Below are 18,535 nucleotides of genomic sequence, written 5' to 3'. Positions count from 1 at the left end.
TTAATCAAATCAGGTGCAGAGTTTTTCATGTTACTGATGTGATGTTTCTGTGTTAAGGATGAGAACGATACTACAGATCCTAAAGTAAAGGATATTCCTAATGAAGTACGTACATGTAAGGCACTGCATAGAATTCTAAATAACTATCACTGACAGTATCTGGTCACCTCACCACCAGGGAATTTCGCCACCAACAAACTCACCACCAAGAGAAGTCTCCTCGCCACCAAACACCAAGAGAAAGTTAAACTACATGTAGAGTAAACTAGTCGACGTACATTAGGTGCTCGAACAAGTACAATATCAATCGACTTGTAAGTTTGTTAGCTTGTCTGTTTGCAAATTTCAGTGTCAACATATTGTTGGTGACGTGATACAAGATGTGCTCCGTTGTCTAGTGAGAAACCATGCCTTTCTAGAATTCAACTACATGTGCTGTATATATCTTTGAGAACTGACTGTGCTGTTATTGCTCAGTTGCTTCGCTGTTGCGTTTGCATTTAAGCTTACGTGAGTGTTGCTTCAGCTAAACTATCAAACAACTTCAACCTTACATGGGCTGTGTAAGTTATGCAACTAAACAAAGTAGAGCAAATTTCAGTTCAGTGTTATTAGATCGTTAGTAATTTGGTGGCAAGGAGACTTCACTTGGTGGCAAGTTTGTTGGTGGCGAGACTTCCTGGTGGCGAGGTGACCAGTAACCATTATCACACATCTTACAGTGCGTTTACTGAAACCAGGGCCACCTAGCAGGACTCAAACAATACATTCCAACATTTTCAAATCCAGCCAATCTAGTGTCTGGTACAAAACAATGAAATCTCAACTTGAAGTTGAGCTGAAGTGAGGGTTATTATTACTTTTTTGTTTGAAAAAATAAAAAAAATTGGAAAAGTGTGACATGGAAAAAAAGGTCTCTTATAAAGTATCCTTATGTTAATTAGTAAGGGATGTTTATCCCACTTTATCCCAAATTTTTCAGATTTGAAAGAAATGTAACTCAAGCCAATAATTCAACAGTACAGATGTAGAAAAAGTGGGTGTATAATTAAGATGAATGTATAGGTGATGAATAATGCTCTGAGGGGAGCAGGGTCGTGCAGTGGTTAGAACAGTTACTACACACTAATGTGGCCCAGGTTCGAATCCTATACCTGGTGTCGTGAGTGGATTTGTGGTCAGTTCAAGCCTTGCCCTGAGGATTTTTCTATTGGTTCTCCACTTTTCCTCCCTCTACAAAAACAATCACTTGAAAATTCCAGTTTGATCTTGGAACAGTGGATGAACAAGCCCTCCGTGGGATGCGACAATGCAAATTCCTAGATATATTTTATTTTCAAAGTACATGTAACCCACTCTTTGGGGCTTTAAACACAGTCACAACAAGTGGATAATGGTACAGAAGTTGCTACGTATGTTTAATAAAAGCATTTATTGAATTTTTTAAATTCTGTTGTTTTGGTTTTCCAAAGACAGACCCAACTACCACCAAAGAAAAAGAAGAAAAAGACACAGCAACGTCAACTAGTAAGGTGAAGGAGGATGGTTACTTTTTGAAAAAAGAAACATAAATTATCAGACTGAGTATTATTTATATGTTATGTTGTGTACATTCAGATTTCCTTTATGAGCTGGAGTAACAATGAAAACAGCCATATACCATATTTGTGTAGTTTATCAAATTACCATTTTCCTCAAAACATCCTACTGTCCTTAAAAAAGTACCACTTTCCTTAAAACCCACCACCCTCTAGGGGGAGGGTGCAGGGGTGCCCCCTCCCCCCTCCCCCCTTCCCCCCCCCCCCCCCCCACAAGATAAGGCCTTCTTCTTCATATTCGCTTTTAAAATGTGTTTACCATACCAATCAGTTATGCCATTCCTTAGTGGTGCACCCCTCCTAAGAAAAGTCCTGGATCTGCCCCTGACCCTCCTTTAATAGTAGAAAGGTACACAGTCTGTGAAAAAAACTATGTGAGATCAAATGTCTAACTCATTAAATGCTAATTAATTCAGCACCATTAAAAGCAGAGAACAAATTGGAGATTGAGTTGAATTCTTTTGTAAAGTTATTTTAATTAGTTCCTTCTTCTTATACCAGGCATTCAATTCAGTGTCGAAGAAAAAGTCTTCATCAGATGATAAAAAAGTAAGCAGCTACTTCTTAAAAACTGTGTGAGATACAAATAAAATATATTATTTTGACTTCTCAGTTTCATTTTCTGGTGGGAGCAAGCAGTCCAAATGAACACACAGACTGAGCCAACGAGAAATCACTAAGTAAACATTTTAATAGAATTACATCTACATGCATTGTAATAATTATTGTAATTGTACTGTACTCTAGGTAGCATGTCGCAAGAAGTGTAAGCTTTCTATTGTTTTTTTTGAGGGGGGTGCGTGTTAATTATTTATCCTATTTTTAGTGTACTTGTGTTATTTTCTATAGTGACTGTGTCTGTTTTGCATGATAAATAAATAAATAAATAAATAAATTTATATTATGTATATAAATTTATATAAATTTAAATATAAAGCAGAGAACAAATTGGATATTGAGTTGAATTCTATAGTAAAGTTATTTTAATTAGTTCCTTCTTCTTATACCAGGCATCCAAACCATTAGGGAAACCACAGAAAAAGACCACACCTGAGGCTGAAAATGTAAGCAGAACTGCTTGCTACTATATGTAGAAAACTACATAAGATCAACTATATAACTCATTTCCACTAATATTTGGCTGCATGTACTTCCTCCTATACCAGACATCCAATTCAGGGTTGAAGAAACAACCTTCATCAGATGATAAAAACTGTGTGAGATACAAATAAAATATATTATTTTGACTTCTCAGTTTCATTTTCTGGTGAGAGCAAGTAGTCCAAATGAACACACAGACTGAGCCAATGAGAAATCACTAAGTAGACATTTTAATAGAATTACATCTACATACATTGTAATGTTGTAATTCTACTGTACTCTAGGTAGCATGTTGCAAGAAGTGTAAGCTTTCTATTTTTTGTGTGTGTTAATTATTTATCTTATTTTTAGTGTACTTGTGTTATTTTCTATAGTGACTGTGTCTGTTTTGCATGATAAATAAATAAATAAATGCATACGTACATATGTACATACATATATACATAAATAAATATTAAATAAATAAATGAATAAGTAAATAAATAAAATATACGTGGACCTACTTTGTATTCATTCAGACATATAATTATGAAGGAGACCTGTGGGAAAGCTGCTTCTAGTACTTTAGGCAGTCGCTATGTCATTATTTAAATCCATTCTACTATCAAAGGAAACTTCCTGACTTTGTATCTAGCAGAGTCTGAAAATGAATGCAAAGTTGAATCCAAAGCGAGTAAAGTACTGTGAGTTCTTAATTTAACAGGCAGAGTGAAGCACGTGTAGTAAATCTGGTGAACTTGTGGCTAATAATTGTGGTTGATTTTTTCTCACCTAGGACAATAATCGAGTCTGTCTTACCTTGCGTGATGGAGTCTTCTTGTTGATTGTGAAGGCTGAGCCACATGACGAAGAAAAAGACAAAGATTTTAAGCTGACTTGTAAGTGGAATGTATACAATATGAAAAAAAAAAAACAGTGGTTAGTAGGTCAGCAAATTTTTGCCCGGGATTTACCAACAATATACAAAATGTACTGGAAGCTGATAGAAGTTTTTTCCCGGGAAATATCTGGAACGTCAAACATAATTTGGAAAAAAAAACTGCCCCTAAGGTTGTCTCAGTTCTGGTTTCCTCTGATATCAAGTCATTGGCTAGATGTCACCAGATCTCTGGCTGAATTTGGTTACCACTCATAACTTATCGGTATTCTTCAGCAGCATATCAAGCTCAGTTGGTGATGCCATGGATATTTTTGCTTGAGTGCATCTCACCAAAATACAAACTGTGGCTCAACCATACTCCTCCAATATGCCATGGAAGCATATAGAGTTCTGCACTAGTGAGGTTCAATAAGGTGTCATTTCTGTTTGTATATAGCACATTCATTTTTTTCATTTTCTGATATGGTATTAAACTGTTTACAGTTATTTCATTTAATGTTCTTGTTATTAATAACTGTAAATATTAATATTTTAGTTTTGTTCAACTGAGTGGCTGATGAAGTTCGGTTGAGTCGCATGAAATAGTCCATTTTTTAAAAAAAATTATTGTGCTCTGATCACTAACTACTTATTAACCAAGAGTGAGGTCGTTACAGGAAAATCTCAGACCAAGACCTTGCCATATTGACCGAGCAGTAGCAAGGTCAATACGGCAAGGCCGCAGTTTGAGATTTTCCCATAAAGACCAAACGTTCGAGGTCAATAAGTACACTGTAGTTTATTATATGGCTTTTTGCTTGGTTTTTGTAGGCCCATAATCAGCAGTGGGCATTACAGGAGAATAATACCCTAATATTAGCCACCCAGAACGCACGTTATATCGGCTACAAACGCAAGTCATAATAAAGAAAATTATTGTATATTTTATTAATAATACTTTGTTATGTTATAGTGAATGTTGAAATGAAAGGACATCATGGATACCTCTCAGCATCTGACTGGCCCCTTTATCCGGTAATAATAATAGAACTCACTGTGAGATGCATAAGCTTGAGAGACAAGTCAGAATGATTCTGGGTGCTGTCCACTATGTAGACAGCTGAAAAAACCACATCAATCAATGCACAGTGAGCAAACTGTACAACCACACAACATGAAGGCTATTTAACTTTAATGAGATCACATTAATTTTGTACTATTGTTTTATGTTATACAGCATGAATATTTTGAAGAGCCCTGCACCAGTTCCTATTCATCCATGACTCACTTGATGTAGAAATCCATGTTGCATGACATATTTTCACATCGGAGCATTGACTTTCTAAGTCCATCTTGGAGTAGAGAAAACTGAAGGCAGAAATTACGTAAAAAATGGGAAAAGTTGCTCTAGTGCATATGTTGTAATCTGACACTACTAACAAGATTTCATTAACTGCAAATTCTTGTGGGTTAAATTTGTATAAACCAATCTGATTTGCATTTTCTTTTTTGTCCTTGTATGATAATGATACATAGAGCAATCAGATACAAACTGGATAGAGAAAATTTTGCACCGAAAACAAATTAACTGTGATAATTCTGCATCTCACAAAAACAATTTTAATTTTGGAAATCTCCTTTGAATGAATGAGATTGTCCTCATACAATATTTTATCATTTGTTTGTTTCCATTTTAGTTTTATGGTTGTATGTCACTGCTGTATGTGTTCTATGGGATTGTATGGCTCATTGTATCTGCCTGCCAATGGAGAGATTTACTTAGGATACAGGTACATCGACATCTGTAGCCATTCGTCTTGCGTGAAACAATTTGATATTAGCACAATAAATTATGCTATATTGTTGATATTCACATTTTGTGCAATACTAGGTGCTGTATTCTTACCCGGTGCTGTGAGAGGTACTATGGCTTGACCCTGGATCATGTGGTCTGGGCTCTGGCCAGGGACATTGTGTTGTGTCCTTGGGCAAGACACTTTACTCTCACAGTGACTTCCTCCCTCCAGGTGTATAAGTGGGTACTGGTGACTACTTGGGGCAACTTGACAGAATGCTTGAAATTAACCTGCAATGGACCAGTGTCTTTCGTGCAAGAGCTATGAGCTTCTTGCACTTAAGAGACTTGTCATTTTTGTACTCACACACTCACACACTTTTTTGTTGCACACACTATCAACAGTTGTTATCCAGTAGTCAATGTTAATAGACTACTGCATGTACATGTACATGTAATATTAAATGCATTGTTTTGTCGTCGTTTTTTCAGTTCTGGATTGGAGGGGTGATTGCTTTGGGTGAGTACTTTCTTGCCAACAATGAAGAAGTTATACAATGACATGTATTTCTTTACAGGCTGGTTTTCACTAGTTATGGAGTCGTTGTCAGAGTCATAATCAGAGACGCAGATTGAAATGATCTAGTGAAAATCATACCAAGGAGTCAGAAACAGAATACCATTTTTGCTTGTGACTCTGTCACTTATGTAATTGAAATCCGCATTGTTGGAAACAGAAGTAAAAGAATAAACCAATCACAATGCTTGATTCGGGCCTTGTGATTGGTTGGTTCTTTCCCTTCTGCTTCCAACTCAGACAATCTAGTTTACACTGGATTATAAGCACTCTTATGTCGCTGACTGCAACCCTGACTTCGTCGCTAGTGAAAACCCATCCTACATGTAGCTGGTTGTAAAATGGCCGGCCATTCAAAGTGAACGTTTTATAAGCAATATTTCATAGAAACGAGTATTTCTAATTTCCCAACAATATGTTGTTTCATGTAGGTATGTTGGAGAAAGCTGTCTTTTTCTCAGAGTACAACAACATCAACATAACTGGAGAAACAAGTAAGTCAAGATGAATGCAGCTGCAAAATCTGATATCCACTGTGTTGGTCGATAGTTTGAGTATGATAACATTGGAAGTTGTTTGAAATGTATGGAGAAAAGAAAAAGACAGTAAAAAAAGTTAACGTTTCCTCTGTGCATATTCAAATAACTTCCTTTATTTTCCTCTTTCCTCTGTGTTTTGACCCAGATGTTTAGGATCTTTGCTCAGGACTTTGTTCTCGTGTTGTGATTTTGAGCAAGGGCACTTTAATGGTGTTGGTGAATTTTAAAGAGTGCAACTGGGACCTAAACCAATAATAAGGTGTTTGGCCCCTATGCATCTCATATCCTAGAACCAAGACAATTGGATTTTGAATCAGACAATTTACTACAAATTCATGCCATCTTGTCATGGAAGTCGCCCACCCCTAGTTACATTGTGTATTCACTGGAAAATAATCCTTGAAATTCTCTTCCTGTGCTTTGCAGATCCTGGTCTAACAGTTTTTGCCCAGCTTGTGTCCTGTGTTAAAAGAACACTTGCTCGTATCTTGGTCATTATTGTCAGCATGGGGTTTGGCATTGTCAAGTGAGTAATATTTTCTAGATTCGTTCCCTCCATCAACGCTTTTGTTTACCTTTGTCAGCAGTCACTTGACTCCTGTTTTATTTTTCTTTATTGTAGACCCCGACTGGGTACAACTCTTCATCGAGTGTTGGGAGTTGGAGCCTTGTATTTTATTCTTGCAACTATCGAGGGATCCTTCAGATCGCTTCATGTAAGTCTTTCTAGTGCAAAGGTTTGAACAGTGAGCTAAGCTTATTGCTATGGTCATATGGTATTAAGTTAATATTCAGCTAATATTTATTTCTTTGTGTCATTTGCAGCCCAAATCTGATCCTGGTAGACAGCAGCTGATTGTCAGTATCCCACTTGCTGTTCTGGAGGTTTCTATCTGCTGGTGGATCTTCATGTCCCTGGTTCAGACCACGAGAACCCTTCGCATCAGACGTGACCTGGTGAAACTTTCGCTCTACCGACACTTCACCAACACCCTCATCTTTGCAGTATTGGGTAAGCCTGGTTTTGGCTTGTCATTGTGTAGATGATAGTAGTCCTCACTCACTTTAATAAGCCTGTTTGCACCACTTACATGTAGGGCCCCAGGGGTTTCTCAAATTAAACAAGTTTTAACCAGGTGGCCTGATCGACCCTTAGCCTATCCGCCAACCTGGAGGGCCAGGAGCTGTTCTTTGTCAATCCTCTCTGCTCGAACAATCCGGCATGGTTTTACTTACCTGGCGATAAAGCACCAACTCCCATACCGTAGAATTCCGAAAGCAGCCCCTCTCCACCCACCCCCTCCGCCCCGAAAGTAACAGCTCCCCGAAAGCAACTTTAATTTTATTAGTGAGCACCTATTAGTGAGCCATATCTGAAGCGACTGTGAATTACCGTACGAACGTAACCAAAAGTAACCATCTGAAAGTAACGGCTACCCGAAAGTAACAGGGAGCGTTACTGTCAGAATTCGATGCTAGCTCTTAGAATCAGTAAGACCTTTAAAATAAGTGACGTTACCTGGGTGGAGAGAGAATTTTATTCTCAAAACAACTTATAAATTTTTCTTGCTCTTTTTCATACTCGATTCATTCGTGCACTCGTTGATTTAGTGTAAAATAATTCAATTTGCCTGTATGTTGTTTAATTTATAGCATCTGTGGCATATATGATTTGGTCCATCAAGACTCACAGATTTGCCAAGAATGGTTGCATTACAGTAAGTGTGCTACAGTGCTGTTAGTAATAATACGGTCAAATAGTGTCATGCGTATTATTTTGTACATGTAGCAGTTCATTTTGTTAGCAATGCAAGCTAACTGACTGTGCTCTTGGAAAGGGATTGAGGAGGGCCTTACTCATTTCTAATTTTCAAGCGTCCGAAATATTTACAGTGCAGTATAAAACTTTTAAATAGCTCCAAAGTGGCTAGTTTTCTTTATGGAGCGAGCTCTAGTTCAGACACTGCGTAAGATACGTTACAGCTTGACCGAATTTTTCTTATTTCCCTGTCGTTGTAACTAAAACCTTAAGGGTGCAGCCGTATAGCTATCATTTTTACAGATTTTGTTTCAGTCCGGAGCGTGTTTTGCAGCTGTAAATTTACGTTAGCTATCTTTTAGCAAAGTGTCCGAAATTTTTGTCCGAAATTTGTCCAAAGCGGAAATACAAGTGTCCGAAATTTGTCCGAAGCGGAAATACAAGTGTCCGAAAATAAAACGGGCGAAATTTTTGGCAGGTAATTTATTATTACTGTTTCGCACTGACCATGAATTTGTGCGGTTTCATCTCTATAGAGTAGGTTTAGGCAGAAAACAATGACCACTAAAAAACTTCCCAACAGCATCGTGAATATTTCCACGGAATAATTTCTTTGCATTTCCCACAGAATTGGTCTGAATTGTGGCTGGATGAAGCTTTCTGGCAGTTCTTGTTCTCTATTGTCCTGCTTGTGATTATGGTTTTGTGGCGACCCACTGCGAACAACCAGAGGTAAGTGGGTGGCATACGATGCCATGGAGAATTCCTGTGCCTACGAGACCTCATAATGGTAATAAAGAAACGTATGTTTACCCAGGCTAGATGGCAGAGAGCTTAAGCAATGTCGACGGCAACCCCGAGGACAACTCGTTGTAAAAAATTAAGACCGAGTTTACCAGAGGACCAGGCAGGGGTGATACATGCCATCTCTCCTTTTTGGATGAAACTTTGCCAGATTGAAGGTACTACCCAACAACTCTAAAAGACAAAGTGGGCCGGCCTTGTGATTTTTCCCTTAGGAGTTAGACCAACCCCCCTGGTTTTTGCCCAAAATCCCAAAAATGTCACTAAAATAAGCATCAAATTTAAACACCGCTCCTGTTTACAGAATGCATTGAATTTTATTGGTATTTCACACAAATAAAGATTGGACCTATCTTAGTTCACACCAGGAATTTCAAGACATTTGAAGTGACAGGTGTCAATCAAGGAATGTCATTTCCTACCCATGTCACGCAACATTTAGCTATAAGGCAAATTAGCTCAAGTTCTGACTCAAATATTGCTTAAGTCCAACTTTCTAAATCAAAACTAATTTCATCACGGTTTAGAGTCACCCTTGACCTGATGAAATCAAGAATAAAATTTTTGGCATCTGTTATTTTTTGGTGATAAAAGTTGTTCAAACAACATGACAAAAGGCTAGTTTTAACAAAGAGACAAGGGCGAAATCTAAAAATATTAGATATTATAGAATCAGTTTATCAAAGTTATTTCTATGTTAATGTCATTAACAAAGTCTTTAAATATTATTTAGGGCAGTGGAAGCTCAATGAATGCAAAACTCTTTGCAATATCCCATAACCCTTGGACGTACAAGGGGGGGGGGGTTAGGTATAGATGTCATCCCCCCAGTAAGGTATTTTCAAAATTTTGAGAAGACGATTTACTCTAAGGGGCTGAAACTTTCAGTAGCTGTTCATTCATCCTTCGCGGATATTTTGATATGTCAATTGTGTGTCCATCATTTTTTATGTTTCCATAGCAACCACTAGTTTCATGTAGGTTTGGCCAAAAATCAACTTTTTTTGACCTAATTCTGTATTTTTTCCCAGTTTTCTTCATCAAATTCCAGCAATTCACCAATATGTACATTTCATAAGCATTTTGGCTTGATTTTGTATCAATTTCCGTTATTTCTTGACTTTTTAAGAAAAAAGTAAAATCCAAGATGGCGGATCCACGATGCGGGTCAAATGACGTCATTTGACATTATGGCATCACAGCCATTGAATATGGTATCGTTTTGTAGAACAAGCTCAGGGCTATCTAATCAATGTAAGTTTAGTACGCTGTGCGTTAACAGAACAAAAACCAGTGGGGGTTCCTTCCATTTCCCCTTTATACCACAGTGGGGGTACGAGTTAGCTTGTACGCCCAAGGGTTAAATAACAGTGCAAAACACCTAAATTCTATCCGTACAATCTAAATATGGGAATGAACAGCCGTGATGTTTGAATTCTAAAACATTGACCAGTTAGATGAGAGTTTTTCTCGGCATATCTTGCTTTTTAGATTACTCTTGAAATCCTGCTCAATCATCACAGGTCAAATACTTGATCTTGCAATTGATTAGTGTCAACTCTTACTTTACACTCGGCATACAAACTCATCAATCCTGATAAGTATTCTTTGCTGAAATTATTGTTTGCTCTCGTTCCGAGTTCAAAAAAACCCTTGAAATTTTCATTTTGCTGCATCAGGCATGCAAGTGAATCTTGGTAAACACGTACATTTGTATATAATACTTGAACTGTGAGATTGAGCTTTAGCTAGCTTTTATGAAAATGCGTTTTTCTTCTGAAAGTTCCCATGCTGAATTAAGATGTTAGCACAAAACATTGTAAATAATCGCATGTCTGCGAGTAAGAAGATATGTGAAAAAAATTGCAATTCTGAAGAAAAATTGAGCCTCGAGAAGATCTAGTAGCTGAAATTATCCGCTAAAACCTAGGGTCCAAGCGAGCACGCATGACAACATACACGGCACCAGTGCCTTAGGTTTAGCAAGGTTTGGCCCGGTTGAACTTTTTAAAGTTTTCTAGACACTCAAGAAGCTTGGTTGGCTCTTGGCCATCGTTTTCGTTTCTGCTCAGTAACCTCCTGTGTATATCCATAGCTCCATAGCCCTGTGAAATAACTGATTTGTTTTTTTTTTCTGGTCACAAGACTGTATTACATATCCTACATGGTGGATGGTAAAGTAGCTGGGAAGTAGTACTGTCTTCGTACTGCAAGCCTGGTCAAAATCTCTTCTGCTTCATCTTGAGACGGACTCAGATCAGCCTGGTGTATAGCTAGTCGGCCGCTTCTGTACATTACAGACAACATGCTGAAGTACTTGACTATTTGGTCTGCAGCAAGCTACTCTTCTTTGCTGGACATTTTCCTGCCACTACTGTCTTGCACAGTCTCATCTTACTGCACTCATTCACTACACTTTCGTCCTGTCCCCTCACCTTTCAAGAATGTTCTTTTCGGATATGTGTTCACTTTCTCAGAAAAGCGGGTTCCTTTTCGTGATGTTTTCAGACCCATTCCTTTGAGATTTCTCATGTGGATCATGATCACTAAAGCACGTTTGGGATTTCAACCCATCTTATCTTGATGCTGTCTATGCCGTTTCTCTCTCTAACTTCTTTAGGTGTTTACCCGCATCCATGTATCTCTGCAGAATGCAAAAGATTGGTATGCTTTTGTGAATCCCTCTTCAGGGTAGGAGGAATACACTCTTGTAGCTTTGACAACTTGGGACTCTCCTTCAATAGATTGCGAGGTCCTAGACCATATCTAATAGATGGGAATGATTTTGAAGCCCGGCAAACATCAAAGGAGCAAACAAAGATGCCAAGATTTGTGTTAGAAGGTCCACGACCGTGCAAAATCGTTTTTTGCGCCCATACACTATGCATGAATTACGTAACCAAAACATTTCTATTGGTCAGTTACTCGGTCAGTAGTATACAACAATTGTGTTTTGTGCACGGTCAAGACCAAAAAAGAGAACAAAAACATACAACAAAGAACTTTGTCGGGTTTCATAATAATCCCCTTCTATTAACTATGCCTAGACTGAGGCTGTTGGACCTGACACGTCAAATTCTTGGCTGTAAAAGTAGCAGTCTCTCTTGCAGTACATTTAAGGGCTGCTCTATGCATAAGTCTGTAGGCCCTTGAGGTCTTCCAAATCCATTCCTCATGTGCAGGTGTGAAGCGTTTACCAGGGCCCATATCATAAGTCTTCTACACTTTCAAACCTCTGAACTTGAAGCTAAAAAAATTTAGAGACAGGATCCCAGACATTGTGTGTTTCATGGTCTGGCCTGACTCTTGAGTCTTAACAATATTATTGATGCCTGACACCCTTCAACCCGCCATTGGATATCACTAGCACTTTTAATGTCGTGGCCTTCATTTATGTCACAACGCACATGGCTCTGGCAATTCATCTGTCACAGAGGTCCTTTCCAGCCTGTGGATCACTGAAATCATATCGGACGATCTTAGTGCCTGTGCACTCTCTAAGGCTGGCAAGTGAGTGGATCAGATGAGAACAAAGGTAACATCTGGTATTGTCGAGCTTTTCTTTCCAAAAAGTTACAATTGAGCAAAACATCGAAGCCATTCTTATCATTGGAGTGTGCACATCTATAAGTAGAGATGGAAATCCGTTGCGCAGTGGTAATAAATGATAAATAACAACAATAAATATAAATAAATATGATAAATAATAATAACAACAACAAACTATTAATTATCACTTGGTGATATTATTTGCTGCTGATCAAGGTCTTTGGTTTTTGTTCCCATGCTTTCAAAATTATATGCACAATGTTTATCTTTATACTAATTAAGATTTACTTGCCTACCTGATGCAGCAAAGTAAAAAAAAAAAAATCATAGATTTTTTTAACTCGATTCGCATGAAATGAATATTCATTGGGTGAGCTCAAGAGTTAATAAATGAGGGCAAACAATACTGTCAGCAAAGAATACTTCTCAGGATTGATGAGTTTGTATGCCAAGTGTAAAGTAAGAGTTGACAATAATCAATTGCAACATCAAGCATGTGACCCGCCCGTGATGATCGAGCAGGGCTTCAAAGGTAATCTAACAAGTCAATGTTTTAGAATTTAAATATCATGGCCCTTTATTCCCATATTTAAATTGTTCAAATAGAATTGAGGTGTTTTGCACTGATATTTTAACCCTCGGATGTACAAGCTAACTAGCACCCCCACCGGCGGTGGTAGAAGGGGGAAATGGGTGGAACCTTCTTGGGTTTGCGCTCTGTTTAGGCACAGCGAAATAAATTTACATTGATTAGATAGCCCTGAGCTTGTTCTACAAAATGATACCATAATTGTTGGTTCTGACGTCATATGATGCCAAATGACGTCATTTGACCCGTCATCTTGGATCCGCCATCTTGGATTTTACTTTTTTCTTAAAAAGTCAAGAAATAACGGAAATTGATACAAAATCAAGCCAAAATGCTTATGAAATGTACATATTGGTGAATTGCTGGAATTTGATGAAGAAAACTGGGAAAAAATACAGAATTAGGTCAAAAAAAGTTGATTTTTGGCCAAACCTACATGAAACTAGTGGTTGCTATGGAAACATAAAAAATGATGGACACACAATTGACATATCAAAATATCCACGAAGGATGAATGAACAGCTACTGAAAGTTTCAGCCCCTTAGAGTAAATCGTCTTCTCAAAATTTTGAAAATACCTTACTGGGGGGATGACATCTATCCCTAACCCCCCCCCCCCCTTGTATGTCCAAGGGTTATGGGATATTGCAAAGAGTTTTGCATTCATTGAGCTTCCACTGCCCTAAATAATATTTAAAGACTTTGTTAATGACATTAACATAGAAATAACTTTGATAAACTGATTCTATAATACCTAATATTTTTAGATTTCGCCCTTGTCTCTTTGTTAAAACTAGCCTCTTGTCATGTTGTTTGAACAACTTTTATCACCAAAAAATAACAGATGCCAAAAATTTTATTCTTGATTTCATCAGGCCAAGGGTGACTCTAAACCGTGATGAAATTAGTTTTGATTTAGAAAGTTGGACTTAAGCAATATTTGAGTCAGAACTTGAGCTAATTTGCCTTATAGCTAAATGTTGCGTGACATGGGTAGGAAATGACATAACTTGATTGGCACCTGTCAATTCAAATGACTTGAAATTCCTGGTGTGAACTAAGATAGGTCCAATCTTTATTTGTGTGAAATACCAATAAAATTCAATGTATTCTGTAAGCAGGAGCGGTGTTTAAATTTGATGCTTATTTTAGTGACATTTTTGGGATTTTGGGCAAAAAAACAGGGGGTTGGTCTAACTCCTAAGGGAAAAATCTCAAAGCCGACCCACTTTGCCTTTTAGAGTTGTTGGGTAGTACCTTCAATCTGGCAAAGTTTCATCCATAAAGGAGAGATGGCATGTATCACCCCTACCTGGTCCTCTGGTAAACTCGGTCTTAATTTATGTTATTTTTAAAGTCTTTCATTCTTTCGTTCGTTCGTTCGTTCGTTCGCTCGCTCGCTCGCTCGTTCGTTCGTTCGTTCGTTCGCTCGCTCGCTCGCTCGCTCGCTCGCTCGCTCGCTCGCTCGCTCGCTCCCTCGTTCCTTCGTTCCTTCGTTCGTTCGTCCGTCCGTCCGTTCGGTCGGTCATTCATTCATTCATTCGAATTTTCAATTGTCAGATCTGTTCAGTGCGTCTATTGGTCTCAGAACCTGATCAAGTTAAGTATGTAACGCCAGCGTTCATTTCCAACGGAAAATACGAAAAATTAACCGCAGTCGTTCGCGTTCACGTTCAAAGTACGCAGAACTATATATAGTCATTTCACGTTGTTGTTGTGCAGAGAACGGCAACGAAATGTACAATGATTTATAACGCACGCGCATTACACCTTTTTGTTTGGTGGCGTTCTCATTGCTGTTGCCGTCGTGGTTTGCTTAGCTCTCTAATCTGGTCGAAAGGTTATTTCTTTGCCCTATGCGGTCTCTTATTCCTTCCTTAGGGCTAGTGCTCAGAAGGAAATTCGCATGTTCTTTTCAGTTCTCCAAGTTACTATGGATTTAATTCTCTGATTTCCAGCTAATTTGACATTGTCTGTGCTTGAACTCCTCTGTGTCTAGGTACGCCTTTACGCCCATTGTCGACTTTGGTGAGTTTGACAAAACAGTGTTTTATTTACATCACCTTCACGAAGCTACTGCATGAGTGTTGATCAGAAGACTGACTACATCGATGGTTCTCTGACTGTGGGCAACAGAGCTGCTTGACAAGACTTTCTAATCTTCTTGCTGCTAATTGGCCTTCGGCTGCATGGCCCATGTTAATACAATCAGATGTGGGGAATAGATTTGTATTCAGTTAACATATATCTCTTATAAAACATTTTAGTGTGTAGCGTTGCTCTGTATGCAGTTTAGGGGTCTTGTGGTATTTTTCGAACTAATTTATAAATGATGATTATAAGTGCACAGAAATTACTACGTGTGAAAATGTTTAACTAGAGATTTGCAGAAGACCGAAGAGGAGCACACCCTGTTTAACCAGTTTCCCACAGTAACAAGACCGTGGGATATTTATGCATTTTGCGTACTATTGTACCCTACAGATTGGACCTGAATAATAGATACATCTACGACTAATTTACAACGATTTTCATCCCAGGAAGAATGGTCAAATACCAATGATGAAAAAAAAAATTACCTTCTTTAAAACCGAGCTATTAGATAATGGATTGAAATGAAACAGCTAGACAAATGCAAGATCAGCTGTAAATTGCAAAGCCACCACATTTAAATAGCAGTAACTGTGTTTTGTTCCAGATGGTATGAAGATGAGGAATGTCAAGAACACTCCAGAAGTGATAATTAATGGTGACGCCAAACGTAAACACAAGCCTGTAAGTTAAAGGGAGGAAGTCTTTTGGTATAATCCTTCTCAATCTTTTTCCAATCTTAAAGGAGTTGCATCACTGCAACTTAAAGAGTTTAGCCTTTTAAGTCCTTCGCTAGTAATCCGTGTCAATCTTCTCCTTCTTAACCATCCTTATTCTACAATGGTTTGTTATCTTGCCTTTGGTGTTTTTCTATCTTAGTAAACTACTATTTTCAGGTGTCCTATAATTACAAGGTAATTTTGTACGCGGCCAAAATAACTTGATGCCATGATTGATCTTCTTTAACCATTCTCCTTCATTTTTGGTTTGTTGTTACTTGCTGGTTATTTCTCTACCTTAGCAGACTAGTTTTAGGTCTCTTTTAGTTTGAGTATTATAAACGTGTTTTATTTACAGGAAGATGATCTGAAGTGGGTGGAAGAGAATATTCCCAGCTCTGCTGCCGACGCGTAAATGCGTAAAATGTTGATTCGTAATTTATTGTAAGTAATAGCTCCGCTCCAAGCCTTCCCTAGCATGGGCCTAACAAGGTAATATAAGCTCAGAAAAAGAAAGCTTTTTTTCATTTTCCATTTTTTTGAAATAATATTTTGAGATACATTGGTAACATTGGTACGTGTAGTGCCAAAAAAAATGATTATAAAAATGCATTGGTTACATAAAAGATTATATTCAAAGGCGATCAATTTATTAATTCCAATGAGCAGGGTATACCTTAAAGCACCCGTTACTATATATCTTCCAGAGGTTTTATAGATTAGGTTTACAGAGGGATAAAAGTTCAATTTTGAAGCAGTTTCAGAGTAAGGCTCCCTTCCCCTTTTGTCTGGGTCCCATATACCATAGGGCTTGAAGAGGACTGAGTGAGTTAGCCCCTTCATAGTGCGCCCTCGTAAAATGACAAGGGAACCGACTGCTTTTCTCTCACCATTTAATTTATTGTCGCTTTTATTTCAACAAGAAATTTGTTACTTGTAGTCTAAGAAGTTACATTTTCCACATAACAGTGGTCTGATCATAAATGTATATTTTGCAGTAGATAACGTTGAGGTTCTGATGCAAATATATTCCCGGGGTCGGTGTATCCAGTAAGAAATGTGATGGGCAAAATCTAATCAGTTAAAAGCAAGAAAATCGAATGCTAGCCAGTTAGAATAGCGTTGGACCTATGTCCAAGTGTTCCTTATAAGTTGAAGAACCAGTTTTCTTTCTCACTAACTTCATCGAGAAGAAAAAGCAAAAGTTGGTGAAAGGTTTTACAAAGGCCGTTCTGAAACGCGTTAGGGTTTAGAAAGTCGCCGGAGCCTGAAATAAACCAACCAATCAGATTGGCTAGCATACTCGATCGTGATCCTGCGCTTCAGCTCTTAAAACTTGTTTGATATTTGAAAATTTTAAATGAAGATTTAAATGAAAGCGAAACCTTGTTTTCCGTTATATGTAAATAGCCTAAGTAGGGCAGCAGTGAATAAGGTGTGTTATAAATTTAAGGGGAACAGCCTTGACACTACCTCGCACGCCATAAACATGTTTCTTTGTAATATTTTCTGCTTTACTGGATGTTTTCACTGTCCGCCAAAATATGGGGTTATAGAGGCTTTTCTTTAAAGTAATTTCGTTTCTTGAGTTCTCACAGCGCGTTGCCCCCTTAAGGAGCGCGGGCTCTGGGAAGGAGATAACGTTAGTGCCCAGTTCTCTCTGGGATTCGCCCTCAACATAACAAGTCCAAGACTCGGCAACGTTGCACACGACCATGGAACTTACAGGCAGCTCTCGTAAAGGGAACTGGGTATTACGTTAAATTTTGGGACTTAGTCAGGGAGTGCGTGACTTGTTAAAGAAAAATTGGGGGGTTTAACGTTAGTAAAAATTTGTTTGAAGCTTTTTCGGTTGACCTGGCCAAAAAATGTGATGACTAGCTCGTTTTCGCGGGTTTAATTTATCAATAGTTGCAGTATTTGTTATCGCTTAGTATCAAAGTCGTCAGATTTTTCAGATCCTAGAGATTCTTTTATTTCTGATCAAATTCATAGCCCTTCCAGCTGTGAAATAGACGATCTGTTGTTTTGTGGTTGTAATTACTAAGAGTTGAAAGTACGTTATTAAATTAAATTTCAGCAACGGAGTCACTATTTCTTGAAGTTTCAGTTTTTTTGTTTCGTTTTGTTTTGTTTTTTTTCTTTTGATAAAGCGGAAGTTGTATTTCAGAAGCCGGTTAAAAGATTCCTTTACTTCTACGCACAAAACGCAAGCGATCATTTGTATCGTGGAAGAACAACCTCAAGAGGCTAGAAGAGGCCATTTCAAAGACGTTCTACGCTGGAAATCTCCAGAAAGTATTGTTAAGTCATAGTTTACTGTGATTGTTTAAAGTGAGTTCAACAAGTATGATTTGAGGTATTGAAATTTTAGAGTACTTTCCATTTGTTTGCCTTTGCAGTATGAATGGTGACCTTAGCTGTGAGAATAATAATATATAATATTTATATTTCCTTGTAATGTGATTAATCGGTTTGAGTTGAAAATAAATAATCTTTGATGACGTCGTCGCTTTGTGATCTTTGTTGGACTTATGATGAAGGTTTTTGTGTAA

The 18,535-nt window shown here is 38.0% G+C and overlaps 1 protein-coding gene and 1 long non-coding RNA gene across 3 annotated transcripts in view; one reads left to right on the top strand and one right to left on the bottom strand.

Moving 5' to 3' along the window:
- LOC149113262 (uncharacterized) overlaps positions 1-18,535 on the bottom strand; it is a 216,184-nt gene that overhangs the window by 153,618 nt on the left and 44,031 nt on the right. The window lies entirely within an intron of this gene.
- LOC110055510 (Golgi-pH regulating cation channel-like) overlaps positions 1-18,535 on the top strand; it is a 105,601-nt gene that overhangs the window by 50,289 nt on the left and 36,777 nt on the right. The window contains exons 9-25 of one of the 2 annotated variants that reach the window (XM_089288165.1): positions 58-105; positions 1,473-1,532; positions 2,100-2,147; positions 2,609-2,662; positions 3,475-3,577; positions 4,532-4,593; positions 5,256-5,348; positions 5,846-5,873; positions 6,362-6,424; positions 6,896-6,995; positions 7,092-7,185; positions 7,295-7,481; positions 8,123-8,187; positions 8,857-8,960; positions 15,170-15,198; positions 15,869-15,945; positions 16,339-18,484. The exons of the other annotated variant lie outside the window; for it this stretch is intronic. Coding sequence (XP_089144291.1) covers positions 58-105; positions 1,473-1,532; positions 2,100-2,147; positions 2,609-2,662; positions 3,475-3,577; positions 4,532-4,593; positions 5,256-5,348; positions 5,846-5,873; positions 6,362-6,424; positions 6,896-6,995; positions 7,092-7,185; positions 7,295-7,481; positions 8,123-8,187; positions 8,857-8,960; positions 15,170-15,198; positions 15,869-15,945; positions 16,339-16,395 — 1,272 coding nt within the window. The 3' untranslated portion in view covers positions 16,396-18,484. Of the gene's footprint in view, positions 1-57; positions 106-1,472; positions 1,533-2,099; positions 2,148-2,608; positions 2,663-3,474; positions 3,578-4,531; positions 4,594-5,255; positions 5,349-5,845; positions 5,874-6,361; positions 6,425-6,895; positions 6,996-7,091; positions 7,186-7,294; positions 7,482-8,122; positions 8,188-8,856; positions 8,961-15,169; positions 15,199-15,868; positions 15,946-16,338; positions 18,485-18,535 lie in introns of those variants that run through there. 2 annotated transcript variants of the gene reach the window in all.

Source organism: Orbicella faveolata, unplaced genomic scaffold (genome assembly GCF_042242905.1).
Source record: "Orbicella faveolata isolate gen_17 unplaced genomic scaffold, um_ofav_v1 contig_15, whole genome shotgun sequence".
NCBI classification, from domain to species: domain Eukaryota; kingdom Metazoa; phylum Cnidaria; class Anthozoa; order Scleractinia; family Merulinidae; genus Orbicella; species Orbicella faveolata.
The sequence above is the reverse complement of the archived record's forward strand: the minus strand, read 5'-3'. Positions and strand labels throughout refer to the sequence as shown.